General features: G+C 48.5%; 1 protein-coding gene across 26 annotated transcripts in view; it reads right to left on the bottom strand.

Annotated features, from left to right (window-relative positions):
• Window positions 1–19090, bottom strand: part of DLGAP4 (DLG associated protein 4) — a 251556-nt gene that overhangs the window by 22455 nt on the left and 210011 nt on the right. For 13 of the 26 annotated variants that reach the window (XM_085003824.1, XM_085003823.1, XM_085003822.1 and 10 more), the window contains 3 exons: window positions 16946–17307; window positions 14338–14426; window positions 13391–13803 (listed from right to left, as the gene is read on the bottom strand). In XM_085003824.1, coding sequence (XP_084859950.1) covers window positions 13391–13803; window positions 14338–14426; window positions 16946–17307 — 864 coding nt within the window. Of the gene's footprint in view, window positions 1–13390; window positions 13804–14337; window positions 14427–14680; window positions 14761–16945; window positions 17308–19090 lie in introns of all 26 variants that reach the window. The other 13 variants (XM_021077876.2, XM_085003826.1, XM_085003837.1 and 10 more) reach the window with 2 other exon arrangements.

Here is a 19090-nt window from a genome sequence, read left to right as displayed (position 1 = left end):
AGGACCTTGGATTTGGCAATGATTTTTGGCTTTACACCAAAGGAAAAACAGAAAAATTGCACTTCATGAAAATGAAGAAGTTTTGTACATTAGATGTCATTATCCACAGAGTAAGATGGTAACCCACAGAATGGGAGAAAATATTTGCACCTAATATATCTGGGTGAGGGATTAATATTCAGAATATATAGAGAACTTCTAAAACTTAATGACAAAAAATACTTGATTAAAAAATTGGGGAGTTCCCGTCGTGGCGCAGTGGTTAACGAATCCGACTAGGAACCATGAGGTTGCGGGTTCGGTCCCTGCCCTTGCTCAGTGGGTTAACGATCCGGCGTTGCCGTGAGCTGTGGTGTAGGTTGCAGACGCGGCTCGGATCCTGCGTTGCTGTGCCTCTGGCGTAGACCGGTGGCTACAGCTCCGATTCAACCCCTAGCCTGGGAACCTCCATATGCTGCGGGAGCGGCCCAAGAAATAGCAACAACAACAACAACAACAACAACAAAAAGACAAAAGACAAAAAAAAAAAAAAAAAAAAAAATTGGGCAAAGGATTTCAACAGGTGTTTCTCCAAAAAAAATAAATGAATGGCCAATAAGCACATGAAAAGATGTTAAACATCACTAATCACCATAGAGAAATGCAAATCAAAACTACAGTGAGATACTACACTTCATGCCCACTAGGAAGGCTACTGTCAAAAAAAACAAAACAAAAAAAACAGGAGGTCCCTTCATGGCTCAGTGGTTAAGAAACCTCACTGGGATCCATCAGGATTCAGGTTCGATCCCTGGCCTCACTCAGAAGGTTAAGGATCCAGTGTTGCAGTGAGCTGTGGTGTAGGCCACAGATGCGGCTCAGATCCCACAGATCCCACGTTGCTGTGGCTGTGGCATAGGCCCACAGCTACATCTCTGATTCAACCCTTAGCCTGGTAACTTCCATATGTCGTGGGTGACCTAAAAAGCAAAACAAAAACAAAACCAGAAAAAGTAAGGGTTAGCAAGGATGTGAAGAAAATGGAACACTTGTTTACTGTTGATGGGACCGTAAAATGGTACAGCCACTGTGGGAAACAGTATGGTGGTGGTTACTCAAAAAATTAAAAATAGAATTACCACATGATCCAGTAGTTCCACTTCTGGGTACATACCCAAAAGAACTGAGAGGAAGGACCTGAAGAGATACTTGTATACCCATGTTCACAGCAGTATTATTCACAGTAGCATTTAAATGTGGAAGCAACCCAAAATTCCTTTGATGGATGAATGAATAAGCAAAATGTGGTATATAAACACAATGAAATATTATTCAGCCATAATATTGAATGAAGTTCTGATATATGCTATAACATGGAATAACGTTGAGGACGTAATGCTAAGTGAAATAACCAATCATAAAAGACAACTATGATTCCATTTTTATGAGTCAAAGTCATAAAGGCAAAATTGGTTGCTGGTGGGGGAAGAAAGGGGGGGAATAGGGAGTTACAGTGTAATGGGTATAGAGTTTCAGTTTTACAAGATGAAAAGAGTTATGGGGATGGACGGTGGCAATGGCTTCACAAGAATATGAATGTATGTAATTCCACTGAACTGTACACTTAAAAATGATTAAGTAGGAGTTTCTGCTGTGATGAAATGGGATTAGTGGTGTCTCTGCAGTGTAAGGATACAGCTTTTGTTTTTGCTTTTTAGAGCTGCACCAGTGGCATATGGAAGCTTCCAGGCTAGGGGTCCAACTGGAGCTGTAGCTGCCAGCCTACACCACAGCCATATCTGAGCCATGTCTGCGACGTACACCACAGCTCATGGCAATGCTGGATCCTTAACCCACTGAGCGAGGCCAGGGATCGAACCTGCATTCTCATGGATCCTAGTTGGGTTCGTTAATTGCTAAGCCACAATGGGAACTCCCAAGGATGCAGTTTTGATCCCCAGCTCAACACCATGGGTTAAACAATCTGGCGCTGCTACAACTGTGGTGTAGGTCGCAACTGTGGCTTGGATCTTAACCTTGGCCCGGGTACTCCATATGCTGCAGTGTGGCCAAAAATGGAAAAAAAAAAAGAAAGAAAAAGAAAAAAAAGGTTAAGGCATTCTTTGATAGCGTAGCAGGTTAAAGACACAGTGTTGCCACTGTAGCAGCTCTGGTTGCTGTTATAGTGCAGGTTCCATCCCTGGCCCAGGAACTTCCATATGCTGTGGGTACAGCCAAAAACCAAACCAAACCAAAAATGGTTACGATGATAAGTATTAACTGTATTTTACCACAATAAAAAAAAGGTGCAAAACAAAAGATTAGAAGATATGAACTTAAAAATAAGAGAGGACTTCTCACTGTGGTGCAGTAGGTTAAGAACCCAACTGCAGCAGCTTGGGTTGCTGTGGAGGCGCAGGTTTGATCCCCGCCCTGGTGCAGTGGTTCTAAAGGATGTGGTGTTGCTGCAGTTGTGACTTAAATCACAGGTGTGGTTTGGATTCAATCCCTGGCCCAGAAACTTCCATATGCCATGGGTGGGACCATAAAAAAAATAAAAATAAAAATAAATTTTTAAAAAAAGAGTGACAAAAACATCACTGATTTTAAGAGAGAAGCAACATTATGGAAGAAAACATTGGTCATATTTATAAAACAGAATATATACATATGACATAGTATAAGTACTTAGATATATAAAAAATTACAAATAAATTTTTTTTCTGTCTTTTTTTGCTATTTCTTGGGCAGCTCCCGCAGCATATGGAGGTTCCCAGGCTAGGGGTCCAATCGGAGCTGTAGCTGCCAGCCTATACCATAGCCACAGCAACGGGGGATCCGAGCCGCATCTGCAACCTACACCACAGCTCACGGCAACGCCGGATCGTTAACGCACTGAGCAAGGGCAGGGATCGAACCTGCAACCTCATGGTTCCTAGTCGGATTCGTTAACCACTGCGCCACGACGGGAACTCCATACAGATAAATTAAAAAAACCACAGTGACAATGCAATAGAAAAATGAACTGACTATTGAGCAACTCACAGGAGAAAAAGTCCAGAGAGTCAATAAATAAATGAAAATATGCACATTAGTCCTGGTCCATCCAATTCACAGGTGAGAACGTGGAGGCCTGGAGACGTGAGGTGATTCGCCCAAGGTCTCTCACAGCTTCTCTCCTCACCAGAGCTGGAGAAACGGGAGGGCAGACCCCTCCCTCAGGCAGCTGGCTCTAGGTCTCCCCCTGTTCACCTCTGGTCTCCCAGCACCGAGGCCAAGGCTTGGCTTCTGATTCAGCTCCTTGCCTGGCTGCGCTGCCTCTTTCCAGAAGTCAGGGTGATGGCGACGGCAGCTGCAGCAGTGGTGCACCCAGCACTCGGGCCAAGCACTCCACACTCACACAGGGTCTCATCTTACCCCCAACCACAGGCTAAGGGGTGGGGACCCCAGTGGGGAGAAGTAGGCTCAGACAGGCCCAGTGTCACACAGGGCCTAAATGGCAGAGCACTTCACCCCCATGTGTTAGTTTCTTTTTCAAGAAGGGATTCATATTAAGTTTACAGCTCCAACCTCACCAGGTAGCAGGGAGTAATCAACAAGACTATGCATGCCAAGTGCTGGCTCATGGTAAGCTGTCCTAGGTCCGAGGCCCTCTGATTCTCCACTTACTGGAATGACTCGGATCAATTCCTTGGCCACAGGAGTTTCCACAGTCTGTGTTTAAGCCTTCATTTCACCTGCACTTCCTCTGACAGCAAGAGAGACATTTGTACAATGTGACCTCTGTCATCTTGCTTCTCCCAAAGCCCCTCTTATCCAACCAAGCATGCCCTGCCTCCGCCTTCCTCTTTTAAGTTAATGACTTCTCCATCGACCTGTGGCTCAAACCAGGAAAGGTGGAACCCTCCTCCTGACTCCAGCCCTGTGCCCCTTTAGCTGGTCTATCCAGAATGTTCAAAAACATTTCTTTATCCATTCCTCTCTCCTCCATCCCACTGCCCTGGTCTTCCTATTTCCAAAGACTTCTCTATACTGCAATCAAGGTGATTGTTCCAAAAAGAAAATCTGACCATCTCACTGTTACTTCAGATCCCCCAGCTGCACTTCCCTGACTAGAGGGTAATGCTCAACACTGAGGCCCGCCAGTCAGTTTCCTATTCTTGTAACCCCATCATCCCCTGGCCCCACTTTTTCTTTTCAGTTGTGGTTCCAGGAACCTGCCATGCCCTTCCTGCTTCTGTGTGCTTCCTCCATCAGGGAGGGGACATGCCTGTCCCCTCTCTCTGCCGGGAGATCTCCTCCAGGATTCTGCACAACATGCAGGTGCCATGGTCTCCTTGAGGCACCTCCTTGGTAAGCCTCTTCCACAGATATAAGAAGACTGACCTTAAAATTTGTGACCAGGAGTTTCCATCGTGGCTCAGTGGTTAACAAACATGACTAGCGTCCATGAGGATGGGGGTTCTATCCCTGGCCTTGCTCAGTGGGTTAGGGATCTGGCATTGCCATGAGCTGTGATATAGGCTGCATCTGGTGGCTACAGCTCTGATTGGACCCCTAGCCTGAGAACCTCCATATGCCGCATGTGTGGCCCTAGAAAGACAAAAGGACAAAAAAAAAAAAAAAAGCGTGACCTTATGTGTAGGCACATGAAAAGACATTCAACATCACTAATTATTACAGAAATGCAAATCAAAGCTACAATGAGGTACCACCTCACACTGGTCAGAATTGCCATTATTAGTAAGTCTACAAAAAACAAATGCTGGAGAGGGTGTGGAGAAAAAGGAACTCTGCTACACTGTTGGTGGGAATGTAAACTGGTACAACCACTATGAAAAACAGTACGGAAATTCCTCAGAAAACTAAATACAGAACTACTATATGATCCAGCAATCCCACTCCTGGGCATATATCTGAACAAAAGTAAAATTCAAAAAGATAAATGCACCTCTGTGTTCACTGAAGCACTAGTGACAACAGCCAAGACATGGAAACAACCTAAATGTCCACTGACAGATGAATAAAGAAGATGTGGTATATAGATATAATGGAATACTACTGAGCCATTCAGAAATGAATGAAATGAAATAATGCCATTCAGAGTAACAGGGATGCAACTAGAGATTATCATCCTAAGAGAAGTAAGTCAGAAAAAGGACAGGGAGTTCCCGCTGTGCCTCAGTGGGTTAAGAACCCAACTAGTATCCATGAGGATGTGGGTTCGATCCCTGGCCTCACTCAGTGGGTTATGAATCTGGTGTTACCCCAAGCTGTGGCATAGGTCGCAGATGTGGCTCAGAGCTGGTGTTGCTGTGGCTGTGGTGCAGGCTGGCAGCTGCAACTCTGATTTATCCCCCAGCTTGGGAACTTCCATATGGTGCAGATGCAGCCCTAAATAAATTAAAAAAAAAATTTGAGGATGCAGGTTTGATCCCTGGCCTCGCTCAGTGGGATAAGGATCTGGCATTGTTGTGATTGTTGTGGCTGTGATGTAGGCCAGCAGCTACAACTTCAATTTGACCCCTAGCCTGGGACCTCCATATGCCACAGGTGGTAAGGCCCTAAAAAAAAAAAAAAAAAGAAAAGAAAAGAAAATACTATGGAGTTCCCATCGTGGCACAGTGGAAACGAATCCAACTAGGAACCATGAGTTTGTGAGTTCGATCCCTGGCCTCGCTCAGTGGGTTAAGGATCTGGCGTTGCCGTGAGCTATGGTGTAGGTCACAGACGAGGCTCGGATCCTGTGTTGCTGTGGCTCTGGTGTATGCCGGCAGCAACAGCTCCGATCAGACCCCTAGCCTGGGAACCTCCATATGCCACAGGTGCGGCCCTAAAATGACAAAAGCCAAAAAAAAAAAAAAAGAGTTCCCATGGTGGCTCAGAAGAAACAAATCTGACTAGCATCCATGAGGATGCAGGTTCAATCCCTGGCTTTGCTCAGTGGCAAGGATCCAGTATTGCCAGGAGCTGTGGTGCAGTTTGTAGATGTGGCTCGGATATGGTGTGGCTGTGGCTGTGGTGTAGGCTGGCGCCCGCAGCCTGGGAACCTCCATATGCCATGGCGTACCCCCCCCCCAAATATATATATGTACACCTGAAAACACACACATATATGTTGTACAACTGAGACACTTTACTGTACAGCAGAAATTACCCCAACACTGTAAATCAGCTATACTTTAATAAAACAAACAAACAAACTTATGGCCTAAGTCAGACAGTGCCTTGGGTGAATGTACACAACATGATCAGAAAGCACGATAGTGTTAACAAAGAGCTGTGGTCCTAAGAGACAGGAAGTATCATTATTCAAAACAGACAAAAGATGGAAGCAACTCAAGCATCCACTGAAAGATGAATGGGTAAGCAAAATATGGTTTCTCCATACAAGAGAATATTATTCAGACTTAGAAAGGAAGGAAATTCTGTATTTGTAATATGAATCAATCTTGAAGACATTATGCTAAGTGAAATAAGCCAGTCACAAAAGGACAAAGACTGTGTGATTCCACCTAGAGTCGTCACATTCACAGAGACAGAAAGGAGAATGGTAGTTGCCAGGGGCTGGGGGAGGGGGAATGGGAGTCAGTTTTCAAGAGGCATGGAGCGTCAGCTGGGGAAGATGAAGGAGTTCCAGAGATGGAGGGTGGTGTAACACAAAATCCATTCAAGAGAGGCAGCCATGTCCATGGGCATTACTGATGTACTGAACCAGTCAATATTTATCTCGGCTCTAACAGACAAAACAATGTGACTACATCTGCATTGAAGTTATAGTCACTGATGCAGGGTTGTAAAAAGCCTCCATCCAGAGATCAGGTTCAACAGCAGGGGTCTAGTTATTAAGAAATGTCATCAGATTGAAAAGAACACCCCCCCTCCCCCCGGTAATACCAAAGGAAGGTAACATCAGTACATCTGGCATGACATAACCTCTTTAGCAGGTAAGCATCTTCGCACTTCAGAAAGAATCAGAATTAAGTATAGTACAGACAAGTTTAACCTGCAGTTCCAACACTTTGGCATTAAGGTATCTGTGCATACCTACCCATGCTTATTCTCCTCATGTGCATCATCCAAAACGGCAGCCCCTCGTCATATGCAGTTAGCGTGCACCTGAAATGTGGTTTGTCCGCATTGAAATGTATGATAAAATAAAATATGCCCTGGATTTTAAGTATTTAGTATGAAAGAGAATATAGCATTTCAATAATTTCCCATGTTGAATAGATGTTGAAGCACTATCATTTTGTACATACTGAGTAAAATAACTTATTAAAATTAATTTCACCTATCTATTTTTAGTTTTTAAAACATAGGAGTTCCTGTTGTGGCTCAGTGGGTTAAAGACCTGATGTTTCCTCTGAGGATATGGGTTCAAGCCCTGGTCTTGCTCAGTGGGTTAAGGATCTGGAGTTACCACAAGCTGTGGCGTAGGTCACAGATGTGGCTAGGATTCAGTATTGCCGTGGTGTGGTATAGGCCTCAGCTGCAGCTCTGATTCCACTCTTAGTCGGGGGAACTTCCATATGCTGCAGGCATGGCCATAAAAAGAAAAAAAAAAATAAAATAACATGCAGCTCCTAGACATTTAGAGCACATAGCTTGCTTTACATTTTTCCTGAATAGCGCTGCCACTCTAGATGCTCTGACCCTAGGCCACCAAGCAGGGTCAATGGCAGACGGTGTGGACTGAATGATGGCATACAAGCTCCTTCCCACTGTCCTGCCCCTGGGATGCCAGCAACCAGAAACAGGCCCCCTAGAGGAGCTAGAGGATTCTTTTCTAAAGGAGATTCTGAAGGATTCTAGAGAAAAGATCCTGACATTTCCAGATCTTCTAAGGAAAGGGCCAGTTTGCCACCCAATCACCCTAGAGAGGATGCATGCCCTTACACTTAGATGGGTAACAAACCACTTTAGTTCAATGTCGGAAGTACCCGTCATGTTGTCACCAAGAGAAATCAAAGATAATTTCTTATCCTACTACAGCTGTCAGTTGTCTTGAAATGTTTACTGTCATCATTACTTTAAAATTATAGTAATTTTAGACTGACGGCTAGATTGTGTCATTTAATGCCTTAACAAAGTACCTATATTACCTTATCACAGATTTATTTACTATTTTAGTAACTATATATTAATGTAATTGGCTTCCTTTGTTATTTTTTTTTTTTTTTGTCTTTTGTCTTTTTTTTTGTTGTTGTTTTGTTGTTGTTGTTGTTGCTATTTCTTGGGCCGCTCCCGCGGCATATGGAGGTTCCCAGGCTAGGGGTTGAATCGGAGCTGTAGCCACCGGCCTACGCCAGAGCCACAGCAACGCGGGATCTGAGCCGCGTCTGCAACCTACACCACAGCTCACGGCAACGCCAGATCGTTAACCCACTGAGCAAGGGCAGGGACCGAACCCTCAACCTCATGGTTCCCAGTCGGATTCGTTAACCACTGCGCCACGACGGGAACTCCTTTTTTTTTTTGTGTGTGTGTTATCTTGATATAATTTTACTGTATTTTATTTATTTATTTATTTATTTATGGCTGCACCCATGGCATATGGAAATTTCTGGACCAGGGAATGAGCCCCTGCCACAGCAGTGACCCAAACCATTGCATGACAATGCTGGATCCTTTACCTGCTGCACCACAAGAGAACTCCTACTGTATGTTATTTATTTATTTATTTACTTATTTATTTTCCTTTTAGGGCTGTACTGGTGGCATATGGAAGTTCCCAAGCCAGGGGTTGAATCAGAGCTGCCACTGCCAGCCTATGCCACAGTCATAGCAACACCAGATCTGAACTGCGTCTGCAAACTATATCACAGCTCACAGCAATGCTGGATCCCCAGCCCACTGAGCGAGGGCAGGGATTGAACCTGCATCCTCATGGATACTAGTCAGGTTGGTTACTGCTGAGCCACAATGGGAACTCCTGTTATTTAAAACCAATATTCTGAGGTGTCTACAGAAGCCTATCTTTCAAGAGGCCCTGCCCACAGAGCTGGCTTCTTGGTTCCTCTATCATTTTTCGTCCTAGTTTTTAAAATTAATATATATTCATAATTTTAAAAATTAGTGGAAGCACAGCAGTAAAAGAAAATAAGTTGGATTTTAACCGAAATAAAAAACTTTTGTGCATCAAAGGACACTATCAATAAAGTGAAAAGACAATCTACAGAATGGGAGAAAATATTTACAGATCATATATCTGACCAGGGCCTATTATCCAGAATACATAAAGAAGTCAAACTCAACAACAAAAAGACAAACAACCTAACCAAACAGAGTGAATAGATATCTCTTCAAAGAAGACATACAATGACTGATTAAGAACGTGAAAAGATGCTCAACATTTTAGTTCCTTTTTTTTTTTTTTAGGCCGCACCTGTGGCATATGGAGGTTCCCAGGCTGGAGGTCTAATCAGAGCTACGGCTGCCAGCCTATGCCACAGCCACAGCAATGCCAGATCCAAGCCGTGTCTGTTACCTACACCACAGCTCGATTTTATTCACCACCATGGAAATGTGAATCAAAACCACAATGAGATACTACTATACACACTATGATGGCTATAATCAAAAAGAACAGTAATTACAAGTGTTGGTGAGGATGGGAAGAAATCAGAACCCTCGTGTACTGCTGGTGGGAATGTTCAATGGTGCAGCCACTGTGGAAAAGTTTGGCAGGTTCCTCAAAAAGTTTAACACACACACACAGTGGAATTCTCTTTGTGGTGCAGTTGGTTAAGGATCCGGCGTTGTCACTGCAGTGGCTTGGGTTGCTGCTGTGGTACAGGTTTTGTTTTTTTTTTTTTGTCTTTTTGCCATTTCTTGGGCCGCTCCTGCGGCATATGGAGGTTCCCAGGCTAGGGGTCCAATCGGAGCTGTAGCTGCTGACCTACGCCAGAGCCACAGCAACGCAGGATCCGAGCCGCGTCTGCAACCTACACCACAGCTCACGGCAACGCCGGATCGTTAACGCACTGAGCAAGGGCAGGGATCGAACCTGCAACCTCATGGTTCCTAGTCGGATTCGTTAACCACTGCGCCACGACGGGAACTCCTGTGGTACAGGTTTGATCCCCAGCTTGGGAACTTCTACATGCGGTAGGCATGGCCAAAGGAAAAAAAAAAGTTAAACAGAATGACCACATGACCCGGCATGTCCACCCCTAGTTACATACCTAAAGGAAATGAATACAGATCCACACAAAAACCTGCACACAAATGTGCATAGCAGCGTTATTCATACTAGCCAAAAAATGGAAATGGAGTTCCTGTTATGTCTCAGCAGTAATGAACCCAGCCAGTATCCATGAGGATGTGGGTTAGATCCCTGGCCTTGCTCAGTGGGTTAAGGATCCAGCATTGCTCTGAGGCTGTGGTGTAGGTCACAGATGTGGCTTGCATCTGACATTGCTGTGGTTGTGGCGCAGGCCAGCAGCTGCAGCTCTGATTCAAACCCTAGCCTGGGAAGTTCCATATTCTGCGAGTGCGGCCCTAAAAAGACAAAAAATAAAACGGCAAAAAAAAAAAAAGTGGCAAGAATTCAAATGTTCACCAACAGATGAATCCATAAAATGGAGTGTTATTTTGTGCTAAGGAAGGAAGTACAGATACATGCTACAACATGGATGAACCTTGAAAACATGCAGCACAAGAAGCCAGACACAAAAGACCACATATTGTATGACTGCATTTACAAAAATGTCCCGGAACAGGCAAATCCACAGAGACAGAATTAGTGGTTGCTAGGAGCTGGTGGGGAGGGGACGAGGGTTGACTGCTGACAGTCACGCGGCTTCTTTCTGGAGGGGTGAAAATGTTCTGAAGTTAGAAAGTAGTGATGGCTGCAGAACACTATTGAGTGTATTAACTTCCACCAAAACGTACACTTTAAAAGGGTAAATTCTGGAGTTCCCATTGTGGCACAGCAGAAATGCATCCGACTAGGAACCATGAGGTTGCGGGTTTGAGCCCTGGCCTCGCTCAGTGGGTTAAGGCTCCGGCGTTGCCATGAGCTATGGTGTAGATCGCAAATGCAGCTCAGATCCTGAGTTGCTGTGGCTGTGGTGTAGGCCAGCAGCTGTAGCTCCAATTAGACCCCTAGCCTGGGAACCTCCAAATGCTGTGGGTGTAGCCCTGGAAAAGACAAAAAAAAAAGAAAAAAGAAAGAAAAAGAAAGCCTTCCAGAAAGACAGATAACAAAAAAATAAGAGGAAGAAAAAAATCAGAGACAGGAACAATTTAGCAGACCCTACATCTGAGTGGCAGGAATTTCAGAGAAAGCACAACAAGTGGAAGTGAGGAAGTTATTTTAAAAATTAACACAAGACTATTTCCTAGAAACAAAAGATCTGAGTCGCCACATAGAAGTGGCCTGTTAACCCCTGGCACAAAGACTCATTCCCTGGCACATCACTGAGGAATTTCATAAGAAGTAAAGTGAAAATCCTAACAGCATCCAGGGATAAAAGAATTCTAAGGCCTGAGAACTGGAATGGCCTCAGACTTTCCAGCACAAGAAATGGAAGCTAAATACACTCAGCCTCTTTAAGACTCTGAGGGAAAGTCATTTTCAATTTTATTTTAATATTTATATATGTTATATAAAAAAATAATTTGTATTTATTATTTTCAACTTTACACCAAGCCAAACTCTGTGAAGTCTCAATAAAGGTGTGTGGTTTCCAAAAACTTATCTCCAGTTGAAGGTGTGCTCCAGTAAAGGGAGGGACTAAAACCAACAAAGCAGAAGACCGTGTGGCCCCAAAAGCGGGAAGCAGCCAAGGGGAGTCCCAGATGATGAAAAGGAAAGTCTCTGGACAGCAGCCAGGGAGCAGGCCCAGAAAGCAACCAGGCCAGATAGAGCAGAGGACAGAGGACACCAGGAAAAATATGAGATCATGAGATTATCTGATAGGACCGCACAGCTGGAGAATAATACTGATGAGGGCTGGTGGATCTGCTGGAGCACAGAGAAAAAACTACAAATAAGAGCTTAGACACATGAAGTGTATAAAAAGGATGAGGCAACCATCCATTTTAGCAAAAACAAAAGGTATAAGAAAATGAAATCATAATATACCACTAGGCTCTGCAGTGAACAGTATTTACAGGCTCATGGTAAACAGAAAATGTTGGTTGTTTTGCAACCCCAAACTGATGTAATATATGGGGGGGGCACAGGAAGTGGAGATGGCAGAGCTAAATTCTAAACTATTACAGCAGGAAGTCAATTACATAATGATGACTAATTGAAAAGAGGAAATAAGAGGTAATCCCGTTAAAAAAATGAACATGAATGTAAACATGAGAACACACAGCTGACGAGAGCTGAAGCCGGAAAGGCAGAGGGAGGGCAGAGGGCTGGACGGTTTCCGTCAGGAGCTGTTCAGCACTCTCCCCCCCAATCCTTCAATGTTCCCTCCGGCCCCTGCCTCTGTTCTGATTTTGTAGAAAATACTATTATTGTAAAAAGTTACTAGCTATATACCTCACAACAGTTCCCTGCACACCAGTGAGTATGACATCGAACCCGGGGAATGGCCTAGAGAGAGTGACCCCAGGGACTCCGAATCATCTGGGGGTGCTTTCCTCAGGCCCCACCCCAGCAGGTGCAGGTGGGGTGCTGGCCCCGCACCTTCTGGATACTCCCTCTGGAGACCTGTCCTTCCTGCACCTTCTATGGAGGGGAGCAAGCTGGGGGCTAGAGCTTCCCAGGGGCCCGCCTCCAAATCAGCCCTCCAATGAACCGCCTGTGAATCCAGGCACCCCTGCATATTTCTAGCTCTTTCTTGAACTAATTTCTAGGGGGGTTATTTTTGGAAACAGGCATGGTTCAGTAGAAACCTAAGTGGGAAGGCAGATGGCTTCCGTCTCATCCATGCATAGTTCCCCACATCCTGCGGAGGCCCACAGTTAGATCCGTGGTGATTGGTACACAGGAGGTGCTCAATAAGGAGCAGCTAGAGGCATAATAACGGTGCCAACTTTCTGTGCTCGGCACTTCGTCAGGCCCTGTACGTGCACTGCCATGTTCGAGGGTAGGATTATCTCCACATCACAGGTAAGGAAACTGAGGCTCAGGGGAACTTGACCAAGGTCACCTCACTAGTAAGGGACGAGCTGGGATTCAAACCCTACAATTCAAAAATGTAGGCAGCTGATCCCACGGCCCCCACAATTAGCAGCTGTTGCCATAAACCCTTTCTGGAAAAAGTCTGGTTAGGTAGGTGGATGGATAGAAGAAAGGAAAGAAGAGAAATACAAGGTGCGCTCACAACTGACCCAAGAGGAGAAGCTAAGAGCCCCTCTCCTTTGGAGGCCGGGGGCTGACCAGCTGGAAGCTGGAGAACTAGCTGTGCACCCCACCTTCCCCACAGGGGGCCGGCCTCGCTGCACCCACCTTCTTCAGAGAGGTTGTTCTCTTTGGTCTCCTTGTCCATCTGGCAGCACCAGCCTTCCAGCCGCTCCGTCTCTGCTTGAAGAAGCTTCAAGAACCAGTAGCCATCTCGACGGCAGGCCCCTGGCTGCGCTGGCTCTGCTGGGGAGCTGGAGGAGGTCTCCAGCCAGGGGTCGGGTGGGGGCAGCGAGGATGCCTCTAGGGCAGGGTCGCTGTTGTCTCCATAGGAGAGGTTGCGCTTGATCTGGGCAATCTTGGGGGCCTGCCGGGGGCCGGCATCGATGCTGATGGAGTTGGGGTGTGGAGTACAGTCCGGGAGGCTCCTCTCAGATGACTTAGAGCTTGAGTCATTGGCATCCTGGGTATCCGAGTCGGTGTCCCGTCGGGAGGACATGCTATGCGAGGGGGCGCTGCTTCTGTGGGGTGGGGGAGCAGTGGGGTGGGAACAGGAAGGTTCAAGTCACCAAGAGGGCCAGAGACCAGAGGCCACCCCGACCCGGACACACGGGAGACAGAGAAACGGATGCATCGTCTGCTCACCATGCGCCTGAAGCGGGTCCCACAGCCCCCGTCTCATTCTCTGCTCAGCCCCTGCCCCACCCCGCCCGCCCACACGCACACACGCACACACGGACAAGGTCATAAGGTTGCCTGTTTACTGCAGTGGGGCCAGGACGACCACCGACATCGAGGTGTCGGGCCACGTCTCCACCCGGCCTCGGCCCCCTGGGCTGATGAATCTCACAGAGCAAGCGCTCATCGGCCCACCCGCCCGCCCGCCCGGCCTCCCACGCCTGGGCCACCGCCCGCACCCCAAACCCAGCTTGGTTATTAGAAATCCAGCAAGGAGCAGTGGGTTAGGGAGAGCAGGAGGAGAAGGCGCAGGAGAGGTGAGAGCAGGGGGAGGGGGAGGAGAGGGGAGAGGCAGCCACCACCTCTGTGCGACTTACCGCCAGTCGTCCTCTACCTGAACCCCGATGGACTGGAATTTGGTAGCGGGACTGGGCTCCTCTTTTGGCACTGGCTGAATGCAGTCAACCTTATTGAAGGACAACGACAGCCACGGCACGGAGACAAAGACAAAAATAAAAAACAAACACCACACTTGCTGCTGAAATTCACATTAGTGGGACGACGCAAACGGACGCGTGGACAGACGGATACGAGGCATGCGGACACTGCACGTGGGCCCGAGGCCGGACCAGGTTAAGCCGGGCACTGCTCATTCGCGCGGAGGCGGGCGGGCAGGTGGGCGGGAGGTGGGATGGGGTGGAGATGACTGGCTTTCCCTACTCTGAGGAGGGTGCCATCACATCGATCGCTTTGGGTCCGTTGTCCTCCGAGAGGTGGGAACCGTTCCTTCTAGTCCTCTCCTTTACACGCATCGGAGAGAAGAAAAAAAAAAGGACAACGAAAGAGAAAGAAAACACACACACACACACAAAGCCACAGCCGTTATCTGGTGTAGTAGAAGCAGGGCTGTCTCAGGCAAAGATCACTCCCCCAACCCTGCAGCTGAAGGGCAGACAGGAGGCACCTGCACTAGGGGCAAACCGCGGACAGCAGTTCTGGATCTGAAAGCTGCTAAGTCCCTGGGCCCTATGGGATGCCAGCCCTGAGGCTCGATCACACTTGGTTGAGGTGATCTTCAGCACTGGGTGGGCCTGGGGAGCAGCAGGAAGGGCCGGGGCTAGGACCACGTGCAAAGCTCTTTATACCAGTGATGGCCTGGGCCTACCTTTCTTTTCTGGGACAGAGGTACGTGGCCACAGAGCAGTCAGGCCAGCCCTTCCACCATCACTCATAAACGACGGAGAACCCAAAACTGATCCAGGGCTAAGACACCCTGGGGTGGGATGAGGGTTGCTGGGGCATCCTTGGAACCTGGAGACTTTCCAGTCTCTTGGCTTCACAGAGGCCAGGGAGGCTTTCTGGGGCAGGGGTGGGGAGTGTCAGGCTCCTCCTCACCATGGGGGTGCAGCCACCTTTCTCCTTCAGAGAGGGCCAGCTCAGGGATTGCAGCACTGCCGGCCCTCAAGAAGCTGCTTAGAGAGTGGGTGGTGGCGGCGGGGTGAATCCAGGGGAGGAGAAGCCTGTGTGGGACCAAGAGCTAAAGTACTCAACCCGAGGTGAACTTCGGAGCAAAGGAACTGGGGTGAGCCTAACTCTCTTCCTGGTCTTCTGGAAAGATAAGAAAGAGCATCTGGTTTGGTCAAGAAGAGGGTGGGGCTGCCCGAAGACCCTGAGACGAGGCTACTTTCTGTGTTCTTCAGAATCCCTCCTGAGCACTGTACAGGGCAGGGACTTGACCCCTTATGAAGGAGCCCAGAAAAACCTAAAGTCTCCAGGGCAACTTTCTTCTTGTATATGTTGGCAAACTGAAGCCCAGAGCTGCCCCTCTGGGGGTTAAAAATTCAGGCAAGTGCAGGAAACAGGCCAGTGAGCCTTCCATTCAGCCCTCTTAGAGCTCCATGTTCCTTCTGCAATCCTGGTGCTTTGCCACCTGCTTGGCCAACTGCTCAGCGGTGGCTGGGGAAACGGAGATCCTCTCCAACCCAAGCCACAGTGCACACCACCTTGACCTCCTCCATCACCCCCTGGGTTTGGGGGGGTGCTGCCTTCCCCAAGCTCTTAGGCCCAATGTAGCTGCCCTCCCTCCTAGCCTTGAGCATGCTCCCCTTTAGTCTGGAGGTCCAGCTGGGGCGGGGAGAGTCCTCTAGCTCTGGATTTAAAGCAACTCTTGAAAGCTGCAAGGCACGACCCCACTCAGCCAACAGCAGAGAGCTTACTGATGTCAGGTGCATTCAAGAGGTGCAATGAGGCAGTGGAGGGGAAGCTGGCGCACCCTGTCGTTGTATGCCATGGCTGTGGGTGCCCCAGGAGCTTGGCTTCCAGAAGGGTCTGCTGGCTTTGGCCACTTGGTCCTGGGGAATTATCTGCCTTGGTCCTTTCTCATGGAGGGAGGCGTGGGGACTGATATCCCACTTCTCAATCTGACACAGGCCTGGCACCTGAAGCCACCTACCTGTCCCCAAGGCCCGAGAGGGCTCTGGGCAAAGTTCCTCTCGAGCAACCCCCAAGGCTCGAGGCCCTGGGTCCTGGGCCCTTGGCCCTCGGCGTCTATGCTCCAGGCTGCTCCCACCGCCAGGCGGGGCTGTGACCTCCGTACCCGAGCTGACCTTGGATCAGAGAACTGTTAGGCCAGTCCCGCCTCCCACGCGTCAGCTGGCAGGGCAAAGGGTGGAGTGAACAGACAGACAGTGGACAGGCAAACAGTGGACAGGAGATGGCTGGCTGAGTGTAACTACATTCACTGGGACAACCCATGGCTGGAGTGGGGTTGCGTGCCCACAGCTGCAGACCTCGCAGCAGACCTGGGCAAACGCGAGGAAGGTGTGGCTATGGGTGGAATTTGGTTCAGCCGCTTGAGGCCGACCCCCCAAAACAGACAGACAAACCACCTTCACCCAGGAGACCTAGTGGGCCTCCGCCAGATGTAATTACACGCAGGCAGGTGTACGGCGTGGGCCGAGAACAGAGTGCGAAAGGAGCCCCTACTTGTATTCCTATAGATGACAGTTTCCTTTTGGGGACGGCCTCAGGGTGGGATTCGGAGCTGGTCAGCGTCCCTTGTTCGCTCTTCAGAGCTGCATGTTTTGGGGGTGGCTCGGGGGCCTCAGGGGCTGGGGTGACTCCACCCCGTGTCACGCTGGGCGGTCGGGTACTGCTGTCTAGGCTGTCCGATGAGTTGCTCAGGCCGGATTGGCTCGTCACTTCACTCTTGTGGTCCTGGCTGTCCAAATAGGTGTCCTGGGCAGACTCGGTACTGCTCTGGACCGTGACGGAGATGAACGGCTTTGACGTGGTGCGTGGAGGGACCGGTGGCGGGGTCTTCTTATACGCCACTAGGCATGATGAGCCTGCAGATGGGTGAGAGGAGAGTGGGGAGAAGATGAGGCCCCCAGCCCTCTGGAGCCCCTTTCAGGGCTGGGCCCTACCTGACCCGACCCTAGGTCTGGCCTCAGCAAGGACTTAGGCAACAGGAGAATGGGGGGTCGGACACAGCAGTGACCAAGACAGTCAGACATGGGCCCTTCCTATCCACATGCTGAATCAAGACCAAGTCCAGTGGAGGATGCCCACACGGACCAAACACACCCTTTGCTCTAGTCAGAGGTATTATTCAGCTGGGCAGGCTTGATGGTGATAGCAGAGTAGCAGTCAGGGCAGCTAAGAAAGGACTGCCCCTGCTTGTCCTCAAGGTCACTGAGAGACCTACTACTCCCCTCCCTGGTCCTCTCCTCCTGCTCTACCTTCCCGCCACCCCTATTCTCTCTGTGGGGCTGCCCCTTCCTATCGGGTCAAAGACTAACACACCAGTCGGAGCTCAACTACCCTTCCCCCGCCACTCCCCTTCCCCATTATATGAAAACCCCACACACCAGTCCAGCTCCCCTAAGACGCCATCACGTCCAGACAGACGCCTTGTTTTCCATCAAGATTCAAGGAACCAGGACCTGCCATGGTGGGTGAGTGTGCGTTGGGATCTCAGAGTCCCAATCTGAGCCTGGCCCAAGGCTGGCCCCCAGCAGGGGCTCCAAACCAGAGGCCCACAGATGGCTTCATAAATGCTGACCTTTTGGTCTGAAATAGGAGGGGCTTTTCAAACAGCAGCAGCTACTTGCTGTGAGGGGCTGGGTCACATCCAAGAGCTTTTCTCAGCACCTTAACTCCAACTCCCTCTCCGGAGCAGGGACTGAAACAAGCATCTACCTGGATGGGGTGGGTGGGGCCAGGGCTGGGAGCCGGAGGCTTTCAGCCCTGCCTCCAAGGGGCTGCCAATGATAGTGATGGTGATGGCCCAACGGAAATCCTCAGCATGAGTTCCAGTGCCAAAGGGGCTGTGGACAAGGCACACAGAATCCATCCATCTGCCACTATGAGATCTCACTACACAAACCCAACACAATGACCAAAATAAAGAATGGTGACAACATCAAATGTTGGTGAAGATGTGGAAAAGTGGTATCACACATGGTTGGTAGAAATGTAAAATGATACAACCACCCTGGAAGATGGCTTGGCAGGTTTTTGGTTTTTGGTTTTGTTTTTTTTAGGGACACATCTGCAGCATATGGAAGTTTCTAGGCTAGAGATCGAATCGGAGCTGCAGATGCTGGCCTACGCCACAGCCACAGCCACATGGGATCCAAGCCACATCTGCAACCTACACCACAGCTCACGGCATCACCAGATCCTTAACCCACTGAGCAAGGCCGGGGATTGAACCTGAATCCTTATGGATCCTAGTCAGGTTCATTAACCAGGGAGCCATGAAGGGAACTCCTTGGCAATTTTTTTTTTTTTTTTAACACTTAACATGTAATTACCATACAACCCAAAAACTGCACTCTTGGGCATTTATCCCATAGAAATACTAACATGTTCTCAAAAACCTACACATGAATGTTCATGGCAGCTTTATCTGCCATAGGCCCAAACTGGCCACAACCTAGATGTCTGCCCTTTAATGGGTGAATGGCTGTGGTGCACCCAGACCATGGAACACTGCTCAGCAACAAAAAGAAATCAACCAGAGATACAGGCAACTACTTGGATGAATCTCAAGTGAATTATACCAAGTGAAAAAGCAATCTTGAAAAGTTACATACTGTGTGATTCTATTTATAAGTCAGTCTTGAT

Source organism: Sus scrofa, chromosome 17, assembly GCF_054392235.1.
Source record: "Sus scrofa isolate SSC_HxYL_T2T_F1_AM1 chromosome 17, Sscrofa_HxYL_maternal_Yorkshire_Landrace_v2.0, whole genome shotgun sequence".
Lineage (NCBI taxonomy): Eukaryota > Metazoa > Chordata > Mammalia > Artiodactyla > Suidae > Sus > Sus scrofa.
Note: the sequence above shows the minus strand (reverse complement) of the source record. Positions and strands in the feature narration are given on the sequence as shown.